Source organism: Puma concolor, chromosome D1, assembly GCF_028749965.1.
Source record: "Puma concolor isolate L17-30 chromosome D1, mPumCon1.1.hap2, whole genome shotgun sequence".
In the NCBI taxonomy this organism is placed as follows: domain Eukaryota; kingdom Metazoa; phylum Chordata; class Mammalia; order Carnivora; family Felidae; genus Puma; species Puma concolor.
In genome coordinates, this window is record NC_141676.1 from 101,546,019 (window position 1) to 101,564,931 (window position 18,913).

Genomic DNA, 18,913 nt, shown 5'->3' on the forward strand with positions numbered 1-18,913 from the left:
CCCCTGGGGAGAGTGGAAAGCCTTAGCAGACCCCTGCTGCTGCTGAGCCCCCAGGTGGGCAGAGGGGTCGGTGCCAGAGAACCCCCCCCCACCCCCGCCTCGTGTGACCTGGCCTGGGGCTCCCTGTCGGCAAAGTGGAGAGGCCCCTTCCAGCCCTGGAATCCAGAGGCCGACTCTCTGAGTTGCCTGCTGTCTGGGCTGCAGGAAGGGCGTGGGCAGTAGGTTGCCTGGGATTTGGAGACCCTTGGGGAATCTCACTCCTGCAGAGCAACAACATAGCCTGAGGCCCTGAATGTTGTACTGAACGGCATCGTGAGGGTCACTCAACCTGGGCAGTGGGAGGAGGCCGTCCAGAGAGGATCCAGCTCCCATCCTGCAGAGAAGTTCCCTCCGTCATAAAGATTGAGCAGGGAAGCCCTCCCGCCCCACCCCCACCCCCACCCCCACCCCCACCCCCACCCATGTCAAGAGCATAGAGCTGCAGGTCTGCAGACCCCCGGATGTTCTCCCCGCCGGGCTGGCCTCCCGGGCCTGGTCTCCTGTCGTCCTCAGCCCAGATGTGACCCCGTCTCCTTCCCATAGACGAGGGCATCTTGACAGTGGGGGTACGTTTATCATCTGCATGCAGTGCTGGGAAGAAGTCCCCCCACGTGTGAACACGTGTGAAGTGGGAAGAGCAGGAAACACTGTGGGAGTGACGGCGCATGATGCAGATGCTTGGGTTACAGCCCCGTTTCAGGGGACGGGGGCTCCTCACGTGCTAACGTGCCCCAGCCAGCAGGGCAGACAGGGGGAGGGACCAGGGCTGATACCCCACTCCTTGCCCTAAGTATTGTCCCAAATCATTCAATATGCCTTCCCCCCTGTTCCCCACCCTCCTGGTACACACACACACACTGTCTCTCTCTCTCTCTCCTCTCTCTCTCTCTCTCTCTGTCTCTCTCTCTCATCTCATGCTCACAGACATACACACACGCTGTCTCAGGGCACAGGTCAGGAGGGCGGCACACCTCTGAGTCCTCGGAAAATTAGCAAGCCTGACTCTGGGTAATGTGGTGTTCACAGCTCCCGCCTCAGGACACACAGGCGAGCAGATACTCACATACACACGTAGACACACGCACACGTACGCACACGTTCAGGCAGGTGGGTTGAAAGTTCACATGCCCGTTTCTGCGTACGTACATGCCCACGTATACCGTACCCATACACATCACACAGGCACCCATGCTACTTGCCAACATGCTCACATCCCGGCACACGCGCCCGGACGTCCGAGTGGCCGCCCCCAGCCATGGGCACACCCCAGCTGGCTTGTACATGTAGGTGCGCCTCATTCCCCCTCTGACACTCAGCTGCCCATCTTCCTCCCACACTGGGCTCAGCTGGACAGCCAGGTTCAAGGGAAAGTGACATAACTTTTCTCTGCCTTCCGTCCTCTCTGCCTGCCCCTCTCTGCCGGGGCCATAGACAGGAAAGCATGCTTTTCACACACACACTACCCATTCTGCCCCCCAAGCCTCTGCCCATCTTGTCTCCAAGTGTGCAGGGCAGCAAGGTGGGAGCCGCAGCTGGGGACTGGGACGCATGGGATGCTACCTGCCTCGTGTGCACTGGCGTTTCCAGGGCGGGGACTCGGGGAGAACGGGAGAAGTCAGCGTGAGCAGGTTGCTGTGCGCTCTGACTACACCCCGCCCAGCCAGGCTGGGGTCCCCTACCCTCCAGGCTACGTCACGGGGGGTCCTGTATAGGGTTCTCCTATAGAGAACCCCAAGCCCACGGGGATCTGGGGAGAGAGGCCAGCCTGGGGCAGAGATGGAAGGTGACAGACGTTGTTCTGCTCTCAAGTGCTCACCACCCAGAGGGAGAGACAGACACAGAGAAGTGATTAAGAGACCACGTGCTTTGTGTGGTCCTAGTTACACACAGGGAGGCCCAGAAGAGGGGTCCTGACCCAGCCTGGGACGGGAGTGGTATCTAGGAAGTCTTCCTGGCAGAGATGTCCTGAGCGCAGTGTGAAGGATGAGTAGGCCTTAGGCAAAGGGGACAAAGAATGCTCTAGGTGGAGCCTCTGGGGCAAGAAATAGCCCAGGGTGCCCAGACAGGGCACTGCTGCTCGAGGAGTGTGGAGCTGAGAAGGGGGGGCAGGTCCTCAGGAGCCCCGGTGGCCTTGAATGCCACACGGAGTTGTTGGGCACCATGGCCATTCCAAGCAGGGCAGTGGCCAGCCACAGCACAGAGAACGGATGGAGGGACGCAGGGAGGGAGGAGGATGGTTGCGGGCTGGGAGCTGGGGACCTGCAGCAGGGCAGGGGAGGTGGGGGTGAAGAGCAGAGTCCTGGTGCATGTAAATTGGTTACCTGTATGGGTGGGAGAGACAGGTGGCAGGGCCCCGGGGGCCTCCCTGGTTTCTGGGGTGGGGGTCAGGGGAGATGACGAGCCAGCCAATCTCCCGTCCTCCTTATGAGCTGAAGGGTGCTCCCCGGCCCCCCCCCCCCCCACCGACGCGCACATCGAGAAAGTGCAGGCCGTCATCACAAGAGGTACAGAGCGATCTTCTGGCCTGACGCTGACATTTGACAGACGGGTAAACTGAGGTCTAGAGAGGGAATTCACTCGGCCCGGTCCCCCTCACCAGGAGTCTGGAGACAGAACCAGGGCCTCCCCCAGCCCACCCCCAGCCACACTGCTCCACGGTAAGCCCTTTCTCTTTTCTTTTCCTCCCCCCACCTTTCCCCCTCACCCCTCCCCTACTGGCTTGGCCCAGACCCCCTTCACGTGACCCTGACACCAAAGAAGCTGAAAACCGGCATTGGCAGCACGGTCATCCTGTCCTGTGCCCTGCTGGGCTCCCCGGAGTTCACCATCCGCTGGTACCGCAACACTGAGCTGGTGCTGCCCGACGAGGCCGTCTCCATCCGCGGGCTCAGCAACGAGACGCTGCTCATCACCTCGGCCCAGAAGAGCCACTCTGGGGCCTACCAGTGCTTCGCCACCCGCAAGGCCCAGACCGCACAGGACTTCGCCATCATTGTGCTGGAGGGTGAGCTGGGGCAGCCAGCACAGGGGTGGGTTCAGGACCCCCTGGGGCCTGGCCGGAAGGTGCCCTGCCCCAGGCTGCCTCCCTCCCCTCCTGATAGCAGACATCCGTCCAGGCAGGTGCCTGGCTTAGTTCCTCCTCCCAAGGGCCCTGTGGGGAGATGCTTTTTTTTTTTTTAAGTTCCCTATTTTTATAGTTGAGGAAACTGAGGCTTCAGTCATTTGCCCGAGGTCATTCAGCTCTGCCAAGAGTCAAGAGTTGGGATCTGAACTCAAGTCTCTTAATCACCGGGCCATCTTGCCCCTGCCCTCCGAAATCGCCAGAATCTTACTATTAAAGGAGTGTTCTTTAGGATCTCAAAGGCTTTCAGTCTCACCAAGGCCCCGGGACTGCCCACCAGGAGTCACTGCCTTTGGCCCCTCCTCTGCCTTCTTCCCTGAGCCCTCTTTTTCTAGCTGTCCTTCTCTCCCCATTCTCTGCCTTTCTTGCCAGCCTCATGGGTTTTTGAATCCTCTCCATGACCGAGGCTTCTTCACAGCAGGCTCTGTTTCTTATCACAGACCTGGGTTTTCACTTGCTTCTCTCTCCCTGTAAAGCTACTTACTACCACCCAGGGTTCCTCACCTGGCACATATGTATGGTTGTCCAGGTTGTTCACTGCACAAAGCGCCCAACCAAGAGGGCCGGACCAAGAGTAAGGACTGAAATCCAGCTTGAATCCCACTTGCCAAGCCGTGAGCCCTGGCACCAGGCTGTGACCACACAGAGGAGGCATCTTTTTCTTATCTGCACAAAGAAGAAAGATACAATGGGGGTTAGCAGAGACCCTATCCTTACCAATAAATTTAGTGGTTTCCGGGCTCCTTTGTTGCTACAAAAGCAACAACAACAAAAACCCCTCAATCCTATTGCTTCCAAGGATTTTTCACTGTAGTAACAAAGGCACCAAACCCAGGCAAGCCCCACAGGTCTACCTGTCACAGCCTGTGGGTCCTCATTCCTAGCTGTGGGACTAGGCATCCCCTTATCCCTCACCCTAGGACAGTGCCCAGTAAAGTGCCGCCCTCCCTCAGCCCCTGCCTCTTCTTGTCCAGCCAGATCCTGGCCTCTCTTCCTCACGAGGAAGCACGGAAGGCAGGCACAGAGCAGTTCAAGATGGGCCCCTTACATCTCTGGGGACTCCCTGACTAACTGACTCCCCACACCGTGCATTTTCTCAGAGGACAGCCATTGATGGCTGGTCCGGAGTAGGGATGTGGGAAATGAGGCTGGTGGGAAGGGCAGAGAGTGGGGAGGGAGGGGCAGCCAGAAAGGGAGAGAGTTCAGGAAAGGAAGTGGTGGCGGGGGGGGGGGGGGGGTTGAGACGGCTGTGACCCCTAGTGCGGAGTCCCAGGCTCTGCCAGGCACCAGGCTCTTTCCGTATTTTAGGTAAAAGTCTCCCCCAGAAATGGAGCTGGGGACTGGCAGACCAGATTAACGTCAGCATCTTAGTGTGAAATGTGGGTGGGATGTAAAACACCATGTTACATTTGCCTTACCTTCTTCTAAATGTTTGTTTCGGTTTTTACTTGCTAAAGTGCATAACACGTACTTTAATCCTTTACAACGAGCCTGTGTGGAAGGATGGCCAGGGTCAGGAATTACGTGCCTCCTGTTCCATGGAGGAAGGTAGGGCGGCAGGGTTGATTGTCCTGTCCAGGGTTACTGAGCTAGCCGAGACTTAAGTTCCAGCCCCACACATGCACCAGTGCCTCTGGGCAGCAGCTAAGCCTCAAACTTCAGGCTCTTTGCTAACAGGACCACAGCACCCCAGCTCCCACCTGCTGGAATGAGGGCTGGAATCAGACTCTGAGGGTCTGGCCCAGTCAGGTCCTGGTTCCACACGGGGTTCTTGAGCCCCATCGTCTTTACTAATGCAGGGAGGCGAGAGGCAGAAAAAGAAAAGGCGACAGGAGCTGACATTCACTGAGCGCTTACAAAAGCGCCCCGCAAAGCATCTTTAACGCAGTCACCCGTTTCGACCTCCCAGCATCAGTATGAGGAGGGTAGAGTGGCTGTCCCCAATATCTCCATCCTCCACAGATAAGAAATGGGAAGATTCAGAGAAGTTGAGCAGCTTCCCCAAAGACACAGAGCTCACGAGTGGCTGCAGGAGGATTCAAATCCAGGAGTCCTAAATCGTGGGCTGGAGTAATGGGCACGTCACAGGGCTGTGTGGATAGCACATGAGTCGGTGTCCATGGGAGCTCTGTCGTGATCACTGTCGTCAGCATCCGCTTTGTCTCCTCCCCTTCTGCCAGGGCGGGGTGGCCTGGCTGGCGGTCTCTCTGTGGCTCCGTGACCCTCATGGGGGGGGCTCCTCTCTCCCTGCAGATGGCACGCCCCGCATTGTCTCGTCCTTCAGCGAGAAGGTGGTCAACCCCGGGGAGCAGTTCTCGCTGATGTGTGCAGCCAAGGGCGCCCCGCCCCCCACCGTCACCTGGGCCCTGGACGACGAGCCCATCGTGCGGGACGGGAGCCACCGCACCAACCAGCACACCATGTCCGACGGCACCACCATCAGCCACATGAACGTCACGGGCCCCCAGATCCGCGACGGGGGCGTATACCGGTGCACGGCGCGGAACTCGGTGGGCAGTGCTGAATATCAGGCGCGAATAAACGTAAGAGGTGCCTGTCTACATTTAAATATCAGAATAGGCTTTTGAGTTCCTTTGCCATCTCTGTGGTTACCATCATTCTTGTGGTGATTAGTACTTATTATTAACTGTCATTTTGATTTTAGTAGAGGTCTCTCTCCTCTCTTTCTCCCCTCTTCCCTGCCCTCCACAACCCCATCATCCTTGTGTGTGTGTGTGTGTGTGTGTGTGTGTGTGTGTGGTACGGTCACCCCCACCCTTTGCATTCTTGTCCCCTCCTCCTCCCCCTTCTCCTCCTCCAGTGGGACCTGCCCCCTACCCCAACCCTCCCCATCAAGACTCTCTGGCCCCGGGTACACGACACACCCCATAGCAACCACCAGCCCTACCAGGGCCTTGTAAGGACAAGGACAAGGATGGGGCAGTGGGGCCAGGCTTGACCTTTGATGGGGGTGTCCATCAGAGCTGTGCTCCCAGCGTCCTCACACCGAGCCGGCCCTCGAATGCTGCAGGAGGCGTAAGCAGCCGGGAGCAAGCACACTGTCTTCCCCCCCCAGTTTGCCGTCCCCTCTTCCCCCCCGAGGCCCAAGCCATCAAGAGCGGGAGGCTCAGGCTGGGCGGGGGTGCCCCGTGGCAGACACCCCAGGAGTGGGGGAAGCAGTCCTCAGATGATCATCCCCATACCTCAGCTCTCCAAGTCACTGTGGTGACAAGGGCCCCCTCAGAAGCTTTGCAGCCCTGTGGGTGAGACGGTCCTCATCTGGCCCCTCCAGGGACTCCTAACCCAAGGGCACAGGAGGAGGAGGAGGGAGGGCACGGGTGGCTGCCACGGGCACAGGAAGGAGAGCAGCGGTTCCCACTAAATTCACCTGTGTCAGGTCTCCAACCCCCACATGAGAAAGGTGGGCTCCCATTGGCCACCCTCCTGCCTTCTTCACATGGGAAGGCTTAGAGCTACAGGGTCCCGGGATCCCCTGGTCCAGTCCCTCGTCTTCTCAGGAGGCACCTGAAGCTTGGAGTTTCTTGTACCCACTCCAGCATTGACCCTGCCTGGTGGCCTCTGAGCCCTCTTTACCACCCCCACATTGCCACCTGCCTGGCGACCCAGCTGAAGACACCCCCTCCCCACAGTCAGTGCGATCAGAGCCCCTCGTTTAAGGCCCCTTCTCAGGGACCCACAAAATGCGCTTAACCTGTTTGGAAAAAAGTCATCGGCTCATCCAACGAAGACCTTCCTACTGTCCTTTAAATATATAACGTATACAAGATCCTTTTTGGTTCCAGACCATGATGAGCAAGTTGAATGAAAATAGCCAAATCTCCCCATGTCCACCGGGACCCCCAAATCTGAATCTTGTAAACGAGGACCCGTCCTCCCGAGTCCCGGTCACTTCCTGCCGAGGCTTCCCTTGGCTCACACACCCCGTCCCCTCAGAGGGATGGATTCTGGTCCCAGGCACGAATGGAGCGTGTCTGTTTGCACCTCTTTGAAGCTAGTAACGGGGAGTCCTGGAGGGACCAAGACTGCCCCCGCCCCGGTCCAGCCTCTGCCTTGAGCCTTGCAGTAAAGGCTCCCCTCCCTCCCCCCCCCCCCGAATTTCCATCCCCCGATAGTTTCAGAGCCAAGCGACTGAGAAGAGAGTCCCAGGGCAGCTTCCGGCTGTCCCTGGCTAACCACACCCCCTGTCCCTCCTGACTCCTGCCCAGGCCCCCCCAGCATCCGGGCGATGAAGAACATCACAGCTGTCGCCGGGCGGGACACCCTTGTCAACTGCAGGGTCATCGGCTACCCCTACTATTCCATCAAGTGGTATAAGGACGCCCTACTGCTGCCCGACAACCACCGCCAGGTGGTGTTCGAGAACGGGACCCTGAAGCTGACCGATGTTCAGAAGGGCATGGACGAGGGCGAGTACCTGTGCAGCGTTCTCATCCAGCCCCAGCTGTCCATCAGCCAGAGTGTCCACGTGGCCGTCAAAGGTAGGCCCCCTCCCCAGACCCAGAGACCACTTGGTCACCCAGGACTGTGGGGTGCCTCCCTGGCTGGGTGCTCAGGCAGTCCTGAGTCAGTGGAAGGTGGAGGAAGAGAGAGTCCCGACCGGGTGTTTGGGAGAAAGGGGGGGGGGGCGTGGAAGATTGGAGGGAGACAGAGAAGGTCAGGAGTACCTGTGCACCTAGGATCCCTCCGCAGTCTACAGGACAATGCGGGTCTGATCCATGAGGCGTGAGGGGCGGGGCGGGGGGGGACAGTGACACACAGAGAGGGGCCTGGTCACCGTCTGGACGAGAGGCCCTGGGCAGAGATGGTGGGCAATGGGGAGCCACATGACGTCAGCAGGGAGCCAGCGAGAACTCAGTCCAACAAGAGGGGGCGAGAGGCAGGAGCCAGGAGAGCAGAAGCGGCAGGACGCTGGTGGAGGGGACACAGAGTGGGTGCCCTGACTCCCTCCTGGGGCACAGCTTGGCCAGCTCAGGCTGCTCTTACGGGACCGGCTGGTAGCTTCCACCTGCTAACGCCGCTTGAGGTCTACAAAGCACCGCCTGGGACTTTGGAAACCTCCTCCAGCCCAGGCCCTTCTTTCTCACTCGGTTGGGATACGTTTTATGCAAAGGTACTCAGCACAGTGTCTGGTCCCTGGTGGCCGTTCAGGAAATGCCTGTGGATTAAGTGAACGGATGAACCGAACTAAGGAAAGGAAGGAACGTGTGAGTAACTGACGACTGTCCCCTTGGCTCTGGGGCCGTGTGGGTGTGTGGACGAAGCGCCCTCCCAGATACGTTCTTTGGAACTCCCAGGCCTGGAGACTTTCTGGGCAGTGAGTGGGAGCAGGGGGGCCTGGTTGCTCGGGGACAGGATAGGGAAGTGTGTCCTGCCAGGCCTGGCTGTGGAGGGGTCTAGAAAAGCCAGGCGGCTGGGCTGGGAGGACAGAGTTGGTGATTGACTGAAATGGTTAAGGGTCAAGGTGGGTTCGAGCACTGGGAGAGCCTGAGGCTCTGGGAGCACAGAGATGTCACCTGGGGCTCCACGTGGGAGGCAGGAGAGAAGCGCTATGGTCTCCGGGCCACCATCCGGGTCTCCAGCCCCAGACGGCAATCTTGGTCGTAATAAGACAGCTATCACTGTGGGGGGGCCCATCGCACCCCAGTCACTGTGGCCGGATGCCCTCCTTGCTCTGTTTCATTTAACCCCACCCCTGCCCACTTGTCTAAGGCAGGTACCATCTTATCCCCAATTCCCAAGGCGGAAAAGGCCGAGGGGCGCCAAGAAGTACGTAAACTGTCATCTGGAACCAAAATTTTGCCCGGGCCTGTGTAACTCCAGGCCCCGGGCTCTCACCCAGAGCTGGGGGGAGGGCAGATGGGGAGGAGGGAACATTGGCCCCACTCCACCTCAGGAATAAAGAAAGAGGACTTCTGGGACCCCGAGAGGAAGTCTGAAAGAGAGAGGAGGTCCCTGAGGGTGCTGAGAGCCCCTGTCACCTGGGCATCTGTGTCACCCCAGGGCAGCAGGGAGGGGAGGCCCCCTCTGTATCCCATGGGACGCATGAACCAGGAGAGGAAAGAAAGCTGGTGTGGCTCCCGGGGCCCATTGGCAGGAAGAAATGGCAGGGGGGGGAGGGTCCCGGCCTAAGGAGGGACCCGGGTACAGGGGAAGGCCGCAGGGGGTCCCAGACTTCTGGAGCGAGATTGAATAAAGGCTTTGTCGACAGGAAGAGGGAAGTCTGGGCGAAAGAAGAATCTGGGGAGACAGACACATTAAGGTGTGACCCCTTCCAGAATCGGTGGTAATGGCAGATCCGGGTGGAAATGTCTGGTGGACAGCCAGAAAACTGAACAGTAGCAGCAAAAGGCGTGGTCAGTACCTCTCTCCCTCGCTCCTTGTCACCGGGGCTCATGCTCGCCAATGCACAGGGACCGTGTCACATACATCCTTGTGCACCCACCACCTGTCACAGTGCCAGACGGTGAGCATTTCCCCAACTGCGACGGAGACAGTAGCCTGGGTTGGAGTAGCTTGCCGGGAAGCCTCACGTTGTGCCCCGGGAACGATGGGGCTGTGGCCAATTCAGGCCCGGGGAGGTGACAGGAGACCTTGACGGCATGGGCCTTCCGCCTCCCTGCCTCCTGCCGCTGCACCCCAGCTAGACTGACGGGCACCCCGGCCCCGCCTCAGCCTAATGCCTCTGCCCGGGTTGGGGCCTCGTGCTGGCGGGAGCCTCACCCCCCACCCCCCACCCCAGGCCACATCCCCAGCTTGGTGGCCGCTGAATACAGCACAGCCTGTCTACCCCCTCCCAGCATCCAGGGCGGCCGTATCCATTTCCGTTACACGCAGTGGACCGAGAGTTTACATTGTAAACATCACATATTAAAACATCTAACCTTTGCTCCACTCCCTTCGCCCGCCTGCACCAGTGAGCATTTGGCCAGGTTTGTTGGCTTAAAAAAAAAAAAATAACAGGGCTCCAGTGAGCCTCAGAGTACGCTGAGCATCCTGAAAGCTGCTTCTGCTCATCAATTATTCAACCCCATTCAGGGAGCGATCAGTCCTAATGAATTGAATCTGATGCATTCCGTCTCAGCGACTCTCTGGGCCTGTTGTGATTGTGCTGAGCGACAAGAGGAAAGTGAGTGTGTGTGTGTGTGTGTGTGTGTGTGTGTGTGTGTGAGAGAGAGAGAGAGAGAGAGAGAGAGAGAGATACTAGAGGGCAGAGCCCATGCACCAGGCACGTGTGTCCCCCACACCCAGCACAAAGCCTGGCATTCGTCAAACAGGGCATGTGTGTGTACAGAGTAGGGACACATGTGCACACATTCCCTCTTCCCCGCCCTCACAGTCTGAAAATCCAGCCCTAGGAGGGGTGTGTCGTCCCTTGTTTTCTCTCCAGACCAAGAAGCAGCATTTGTGTGAGGGGCTCCGGGACCCCAGGCCCCTGCCACTCTGAAAGCTCCGGCCCTTCACCCTCCCACCCCCTGGCTCCCTCCCCCCACCTCATTAGAATGCACTTTTGCAGAAGAACCCATCAGAGCTGATTAGGAGCACACGGCTTGATTAGCTGATGTGCTGTTCCAAGAGCTACTCGAGGAGGAAGGTGGAGGCGGTGGCCCTGGGTGTGGAACCGCCACGATGTGAGTCTGGGTGAGGAGGGACAGGCCCAGAGGCGGCACTCTGCCCGCTGCTGCGACCAGGCTGGGACACGCATCCCGCTCAGAGGATCAGAGCAGAGACCCGGAGTGTAGACGAGGGCAAGGCGGAGGTGGGACAGGGCACCGGATGCGTGGGATCGAGCGGAAGTCGCTCCCGCCCCCCACCTCTCTGTGGGGCCATGGGCTCTCTCTGTGGGGAAGGGGCAAAAACCCATGCTGCTCCATGAGCTGGAACAGCAACCGCTGACACCATTCCCTCTGGGACTGCTTGTATTCTGATGAATTTTTCAAACGCTGGGCTGAGAGCATAACACACCAGACACGCATGCACACACATGTGCAGACATCTTTGTGCACGCGTGTGCACGCATGTGCTTATTAGCACATACTGTACGCGTGTCCGTGCAACAAATGTGCACACACATAGGTTAATATACATTAACCTGTCCACCCTTGCAGGCGCATACACACACACACACGCACACATGCACGCACGCTGGCAGCCACACGTGCACAAATGTTTGCTCTGCCCCTACCCTCCTGTCAGGCATCATTCCTGAGCCACGAAAGGTGGCTGTAAGTGGAACCAGATGAAATATTGCCCGAGTCCGCCTACCATGGCCCAGCGAGGTGGGAGGGCCGAGGGGAGAGAGTGAGGATTTGGTGCCCGTGACACTGGCTGGCGGGGGGAGAGCAGGGCTGCAGGGAAGGCAAGTGCTTGTCTCTGGGCATCCAGAGACATCCTTGGCAGGATGCTAAGAGGAGGGCACATAGATCCAACCTAGATTTGATGTCTTTAGGGCCCCCTGTAGCTGAAAAATAATGTAGCATAAAAGCATCTCTGGGCACGCGGGCTGAATGTTTAATTAACTAAGAAGGCAGGCTGCAACTGGGGCTCCTTGGCTCTGGCTCAGTGAGAGAACATCTCCATCCCCAAATCTGAGCTTCTGAGGGCCTTTGGAACGAAAACAAGGGCATAAGGGGCTTTCTGCCCATGCTAAGCAAGGCCGGGACCAGAAGATAGTACCAGGTCCCCGTGGAGAGCTAACAGGAAAGGACACCCACATACTCTCATTCCCAAATGCCCCTGCTCCCCGCCCACACTCAGTCTGCCCCCCGCTGCTCTAACCAGTGCCTGCCACGTGTTTGGAGCTTTTGGAAGAGGGCCCCTTCTACCTTCGTGAATGGGTTGGGGGTTTCTGTGATCACAGGGTGGGGCTTAAGAAAGAGCCAGTCACCTAACCACTTGCCTGCTATCAGCAGAGGCGGAGGTTTGGAAGGAACCCACCAGCATCCACAGGAAGGGGACAGGGCAGGTTCCACAGGGGCAGATAGCCCAGTGGCACTTGGGAGAAGGGGGCATCAAGAAAGCTGCTGCCGGTGGCCCTATTCCTCAGCAGAGGGGCCCTGGCACATAGGAGCAAGCATCCTCCACTGGACAGAGCTCAAGATGCTGACAGTGGTCAGGGTGATGACGGTGATGTGGAAACAGCATCTACTGATTCAGTGACATTTATTGTGCTGCCTCTTGATTCTGGGCACTATCCTAGGAACACAGCTGTACTCAAGACAGACAAAAATCCCTGCCCTCAGGGAGCTTCCATTCTGGCGGGCAAATGGAAAATGCATAACGTGTGTAAAAGATGCCCCGTGTCAAATAGGGAGCACGGATGAGAGTGCCAAAGGGAGGGGGGAGTGGTTTGCGATTTTAAATAGGGTGGTCAGGGGAGGCCTTCCTGAGAAGAGAGGGTTGTGGGGCAAAAAACACGGAAGCGAAGTTATTATTATTCCTAAAATATAGAGGCTTTAGAGATTACTTGGCCCAACTCCTCCACTTTTCCCATGAAGAAACTGAGGCCTGGGGGCAGAGGCAGGGTGGTGGTGGGGAAGTGACTGGCCTCCGGTCACTTACACCGAAAGCGGAGTCTGGCCCCCAGCTGCTAGGCGTGGCTCTCTCCCCATCTCTGGGCCGCAGAAGCACCCACTCCAACTTTCCCCGGTTTCTGCTCTCTGCTGAACAGGTGCAGTAAATAAGAAGGATCAGTCTCAAAGACAGATGATGAGAGGGGCGCCTGGGTGGCTCAGTCGGTTGGGCGTCCGACTTTGGCTCAGGTCACGATCTCGCGGTCCGTGAGTTCGAGCCCCGCGTCGGGCTCTGTGCTGACAGCTCAGAGCCTGGAGCCTGTTTCAGATTCTGTGTCTCCCTCTCTCTGACGCTCCCCGTTCATGCTCTGTCTCTCTCTGTCTCAAAAATGAATAAACGTTAAAAAAAATTTTTTTTAAAAAGATGGATGATGAGAGACACCATAGAGTGTTTACGGTCTGGGCCGGTGGTCAGCACACCCCTGTCTGTGCAACACTCCCAAGCAGCTGGCCATAAAGGCTTTATGGTGGCCGGACACCTCCTGGACCTGACATGACCACTGTACCTCCCTAGCCACTCTGCCCTCTAGCCTCTTTGCCACTGTAGCACCTTGCTCCGGCCCTGCCTCTCTCAGAGCAGAGTCGCCCTCTTACCAAAGATGACTGTCGCCAGAGCAGGGCTTTCCTGAGACAGGACCGCGGGACACATGGTGTCTGTGTCGCCTACGTTCGGGCTGGGTGCTGGGGATATGCTGGGGTTCAGGGCCAGGAGGGGGGCCTTCACGCAGTCAGCACTCAAGAGGTCTCTGATCATTGCTGCCACAGAGGTGGTCACCACCCACCCCACCCCCCACCCCCGCCGTCGCTGAGGCTTGCTTTCCCAGAGGCAAAAATGGACACCCACACATTCGATTAGCTCATGCCCACCTCTGAGCGCTGGGGGAGACATTACGGACTCACAGGTCAGAAAGCAGCCCCACGTCAGCTCAGCTGCCCACGTACCCATCACAGGGCCCACACACACTGCTTCTCAGAGCCTCTCGCTCACAGGGCCCCTCCTGGTGGTCGGCGAGTCTGTGAAGGAGCCAGGACCCCTAGACTTTCTCTTCCTCCCGCTGCGCCTGCAGTTATGGGGGTATCGGAATAGTCGCCTGGAGCCAAGAAATTCTGTGAGCAGCTCTAGCCCCTAGCACTTCCACCGAAAGGTTCCTAAGGGGACACGTATCAACCACACCGTCGCACCTGTCCTGTTGGCCTGCAGCAGGGGCAAAGGGTGGAGGGGGGCCAGGAGCCCGCCCCCGATCTCTGGTGAGTTGTCTGGTCATCTGCCTCCCACAGGACATCTCTGGCCAGTGCATGTGAATGTCTAACCGCCCCCTCCCCCGATGGATATTGGCCACTGTCTCCTCCACTGGCCTCTCAGTAACCATCCACGTCGTTCCCGAAGGCCAGAAGGGAATGACAGCCCCCGGGTGGCCTCTGCCCCATGGCTCAGCCTTTCCCCTCTCTCTCACCCCATGTCCTTTTGACAGCAGGAGGGTCCTTTAACTCTCTGTCCAAATGCCACCTCTTCCGTGAGGCTGCGGTCACCCAGCCAGATGATATGTCTCGCTGCTCAGAGTTCAGCATCTGTATATTCCAGTGGGGCTTGTCCAATAATCACTGAGGGAAATATCCTGCCTTCCTTAGCAAACGATGAGCTCCTGGGGGCTCTATCTGTATTTGAAGCATGTTTCTACTTCCCCCAGCCCACACAGAGCATAATAATGCCTTCACAGAGTAGGCATTTCATAAATATTAGATGAATTAGTTAATTAATGAATTAACCTGCCTTAGTAACTTGTTCCATTATCCAAATCCCTTCTTACTGAGAGAGACAGTCTTCCCCTTGCTTGAGCTAAACCTCCCTCCCTGACTTCAATCTTTTGCTCTCTACTTGTTCTGTTCTCAGTGGAAAGGTAGCACTTGACCGCCCATCCCCAGGGCACAGTCCTTCAGACTGGACAACCCTCGGCCCTCCCCTCCCTTGGCGGAACCTCCCGGCACCTTGCTTTGTCCACACGTCCTCCTCCGCAGCCCGTCACTGCAGCCTGTCTCCCCTTGGTCATGTTCAAGTGTGCATAGGAGCCAGTTCTGGGGCTATGATAGCAAGGGCCTGACCCCCAGGAAGGACCAAGGGACAAGCTCGTGGCTCCAAAACCCCATAGCATAAGTGCAGCGTCTTGAGGAATGGCATAGAACCCCCGTCATTTTCTGGATGGACCCCTCTCCTGTGTTCTCCCCACCCCTTGCCCACCTGGCAGTTCAACTTCTAAAATCAACCCAGGAAATAATATCCGAACATACATTCGTTCTTACCCCCCCACACACACGCATTTTGCCAGGAAAATCAGTCCTAGTTACTGCCCTAAAGGAGCTCCAGCCCCCCAGGGAAGGTGGCAATGCAAACCACCACCTCACCGCCATGTGACAGCTGTCATGGTGAAGGTGCACACCGGGTGCTGCGGGCTCTGGCTTTGGGCCTCTGTGGGAAGGAGAACTGGACCAGGACCGGTTCTGTTTGGCCTAAGGAAATAGATTGGAGGCATATCAGGGTCTCTGCCGCGATTTCATCAAAAAGTCCAATGAGGCCAGAAGCCTCGGTCTGATCTCGGCACCCAAACAAGCCAGGGGGTGGGGCGGGAGATCAGTGGAGCTCAACAGAGAGACCTCTGGGAAATCTCAGCAACGGGCATTGGGCTGTTACCAGAGTCAGGGTTCTAGAGAAATCTATGTGGAGATACCCAAGGCCCAGCAAACTATCCAGAATACTGGGGCAAGGCCCCAACCCAGGGGAGACGGGGATGGGGAGATCCAGACGATGACCAAAGCCCCAGAAAACCTGGCTGGACTTTGGGCCTGGATGTGGGCCCTTGGTGGAGCACACGGTGGGAAATAAGTACAAATGCCCAGCGGTGTTCACCCAGGCACGAGCTAAGGGTGGGAGTGGTGGGTGTTCGTGGTGCATGGATGGAGCCCCTGTGGCCGGATAAAGGGTGAGGTGGGAGATGACATTGGGAAGGTTCAGTTAAAGGCCCGGCTGAAGGGTATGGCTCTATTCCCAGAGGTCATGGGGGCAATATCCCTCCTAAATGTCGCTTCCTCTGGACCTAGGCTCTTGATCGAGAACTTGCCGAGGGATCCAAAGGGCTGCCAAAGGTTATTCTATGCCCACACCAGGCCTCTCTGCTGCGGCGGCTCTCTGCCGAGCCCTGAGAATGTTTAGGGTGCGGGGAGGGCCTCCGGCATGCATAGGATGCTAACCCTCCTTTCCCCCCCAGGGCTCGCCCTTGCTGGTGGCCACTGTGAGTGGGCCTAGCGTGGAAAGTGGCAGGCTTCCCTAGAGGGTGGGGCTGGTGCCTGGGAGAAGGCCAGAGGACTGTGGACAGCCTTGTAATTTAATTATTTGACTGCAGAAAGGAGATCTCATCTACTGGGTGCTCATCCTTGTTAAGCTAATTGTCTGTCTCCTTCTCTCCCTTCTCCCCCCACTTGCTGGGGAAGTCACTGTGGCCTAATTGAGTTATCATAAAGATAATGGCTGGTGCTCTAGCCAGAGCTGAGAAAGGAGGATCCCTCTCACGGCAGCTCAGGCTCCAGACAGGACCCACAGGGGCCAAGATGTGGGCGGTGGGGCGGGCTGGATCTCGGAGGATGGGGTGCGGGGAGAGGGAGGCTGCGTGGATGCCACTTAGCGGGACAAACAGCAAACTGCTTGCCTCACAAATGACAGGGCTCTCTCTCTGCTCCTCCGTGCCACCCAAAGGGAGCTCACGGATGAGACAAAAGGGTCATTGGGCTGGGCTTGTCTGGGGCTTTCTCAGAGAGGCATGCAGGCAGCATAAGGGAGAGAGCCTGGACTCTGAGAGCAGGCAGACCGGGTCCCAAATCCCACCGTCACCTCTTAGGAGCTGGATGACCCAGGGCACATTACTTCTCCATTCCGAGCCTCAGTTTTCTCGTCTGTAAACTGGAGACGGTTAAGCCCACACCACGTTATTGGTGGGAGGATTCGGTGAGAGGGTGAGCATAAGGCAGACGCAGCAACCAGTGACAAGGGCTTCCCCTCACCTGTGCTAACACTTGATGACAGCGGACAGGGCTGGGGCGGGTGACGGCACCTCGGCAGGAGGAGGCCAGCGGGCAGCACCCTGGGTTTAGGCGCACAGCTGTGGGGCATGCACAGGGGACAGTCTCAGAGCCACCCTTCCTCCACCCCCAACATCCGGGGCACAGCATCCCTGTCGATCCCAGGCCCCCAGAGAGCCGACGCATCTTTGGGATGAGAAAGTGACACAGGGCCATCGAGGAGCAGCAGGGCCGTCAGGGTGAAAGCCAAGCTGTGTCCACAGGCAGATGGGAATCAAGAGGCACGTGAATCATCACCAAATTCCGGGGAAAATCTGAGGATCAGGATTAATGCCGGCCAGCCAGTGCCCTACACAGAGACAGTGGGTCCAGGCCTGGGTGGGCAAGGGGATGGGCACCAAGGGACAGTGGCACCCCAAGGGATCCTGCGTGTATGGAACAAGGCCCTGGTGCCCCCGGGAACTCTGTTCCCAGCCCCAGGGTCAGGAGGAGTCGGGTGGGGCAGGGAGCCCGTGCTGCTGGCCAGGCTGGAGCCAGAGGGGCTGGGGGCTGACAGCAGCACTCCCCCTTGCCTTCCCAGTACCCCCTCTGATCCAGCCCTTTGAGTTCCCACCTGCCTCCATCGGCCAGCTGCTCTACATCCCCTGTGTGGTGTCCTCGGGGGACATGCCCATCCGTATCACCTGGAGGAAGGACGGACAGGTGATCATCTCAGGCTCGGGCGTGACCATCGAGAGCAAGGAATTCATGAGCTCCCTGCAGATCTCCAGCGTCTCCCTCAAGCACAACGGCAACTACACGTGCATCGCCAGCAACGCGGCGGCCACCGTGAGCCGGGAGCGCCAGCTCATCGTGCGTGGTGAGCAGAGAGGCCGGTGGCGAGGGAGGGAGGGTCCAGCTCGGTCCGCTGCTGACAGTCTCTCTAGATTCAAGCTCTGAATCACGGGCTGAGGGAACGTTGGCTCCATTGGGAAGCCTTAGAGATCAAGAAATCCAAGTCTCTTACTTTCCGGACCAGGACCCGGAAGACCCTTGGGGGAGGAGAAGACCCTTTTTCAGCTAGTCATTGACAGAGTCAGAGCTGGGGACTCAGGACTCCCGGTGCTCAGCAAAAGCCCTCAGCATCTTGGGTTTCAGAGCTGCCTGCTGCCGGCTTGATAATGGTCCAGACGGGGCTGGCACAGAATGGAAGGCACCCAAAGCTCTAGAAGACCCGTTAGAGACAGATGATCTGTTTCTCCCCGCCTTCCCTCTTTCCGCAGTGCCCCCTCGATTTGTGGTGCAGCCGAACAACCAGGACGGCATCTATGGCAAAGCTGGTGTGCTCAACTGCTCAGTGGATGGCTACCCCCCGCCCAAGGTCATGTGGAAGCATGCCAAGGGTGAGCCCCTGGCCAGCCAGCGTCTCCGAGCACGGTCAGGGAATGGGGAGAAGGGACTTGGGCCTGTTTCCTGCACACAACTCCCAGCCTTGGCAGGGGTGCAGAGGGGTGGCGGGAGCCGGGTTCTGAGCTTTAATGGGACGCCAGGCTATACTTGCTCTGGAGATTATCCTCAGCCACCCCTAGGGCTCTGCAGACCAGGAACGACGGTCGTGCCGACTCCAAATTTCCTCTTGTCCCCACCGATTGATCTCTCCCCTCCCCCCATCCAGCCCTAGAACTCCGCATCTGCCTGCTTTCCCCAGCCCTCCCCACCCTGCCCCGGGGACCCAGAACCTCCTTGACTCCCGCTTGTCACCAGTCAACTTATTCTGGGATTATGGTCCTTCTTGGAGCCCTTCCTCTTCCTAGGGATACATTTGGTATCTAGGTCCCATGCTAGCCCCTTGTTGTAGACCATGCCCATCACTGATACTGGGGGAATGGGGAGGAGGTACCGCAAAGCCCCCCTTGGAGGACGGCTGGCCTCTATCCAAGACCAGGTGACTGCCACTGGAGGGTTCCATCTCCCCTTTGCCTGTGGCCAAGCAGCCAGAAAACAACTCTTCCTCTCCAAGTGCAGCCCCGAAGTTCAGTGCCCAGGTGGGCATTGAGCTGAGGCCCCCAACTCCACCTCCTTACCTGAGAGCCAGGGCAGGGCCAGGCCTCTGTGA

At 58.2% G+C, this 18,913-nt stretch overlaps 1 protein-coding gene across 2 annotated transcripts in view; it reads left to right on the forward strand.

The window, feature by feature from the left end:
• DSCAML1 (DS cell adhesion molecule like 1) overlaps positions 1-18,913 on the forward strand; it is a 349,712-nt gene that overhangs the window by 252,064 nt on the left and 78,735 nt on the right. For both annotated transcript variants that reach the window (XM_086679019.1, XM_086679020.1), the window contains 5 exons: positions 2,768-3,043; positions 5,414-5,710; positions 7,387-7,659; positions 17,399-17,677; positions 18,081-18,200. In XM_086679019.1, coding sequence (XP_086535145.1) covers positions 2,768-3,043; positions 5,414-5,710; positions 7,387-7,659; positions 17,399-17,677; positions 18,081-18,200 — 1,245 coding nt within the window. The remainder of the gene's footprint in view (positions 1-2,767; positions 3,044-5,413; positions 5,711-7,386; positions 7,660-17,398; positions 17,678-18,080; positions 18,201-18,913) is intronic.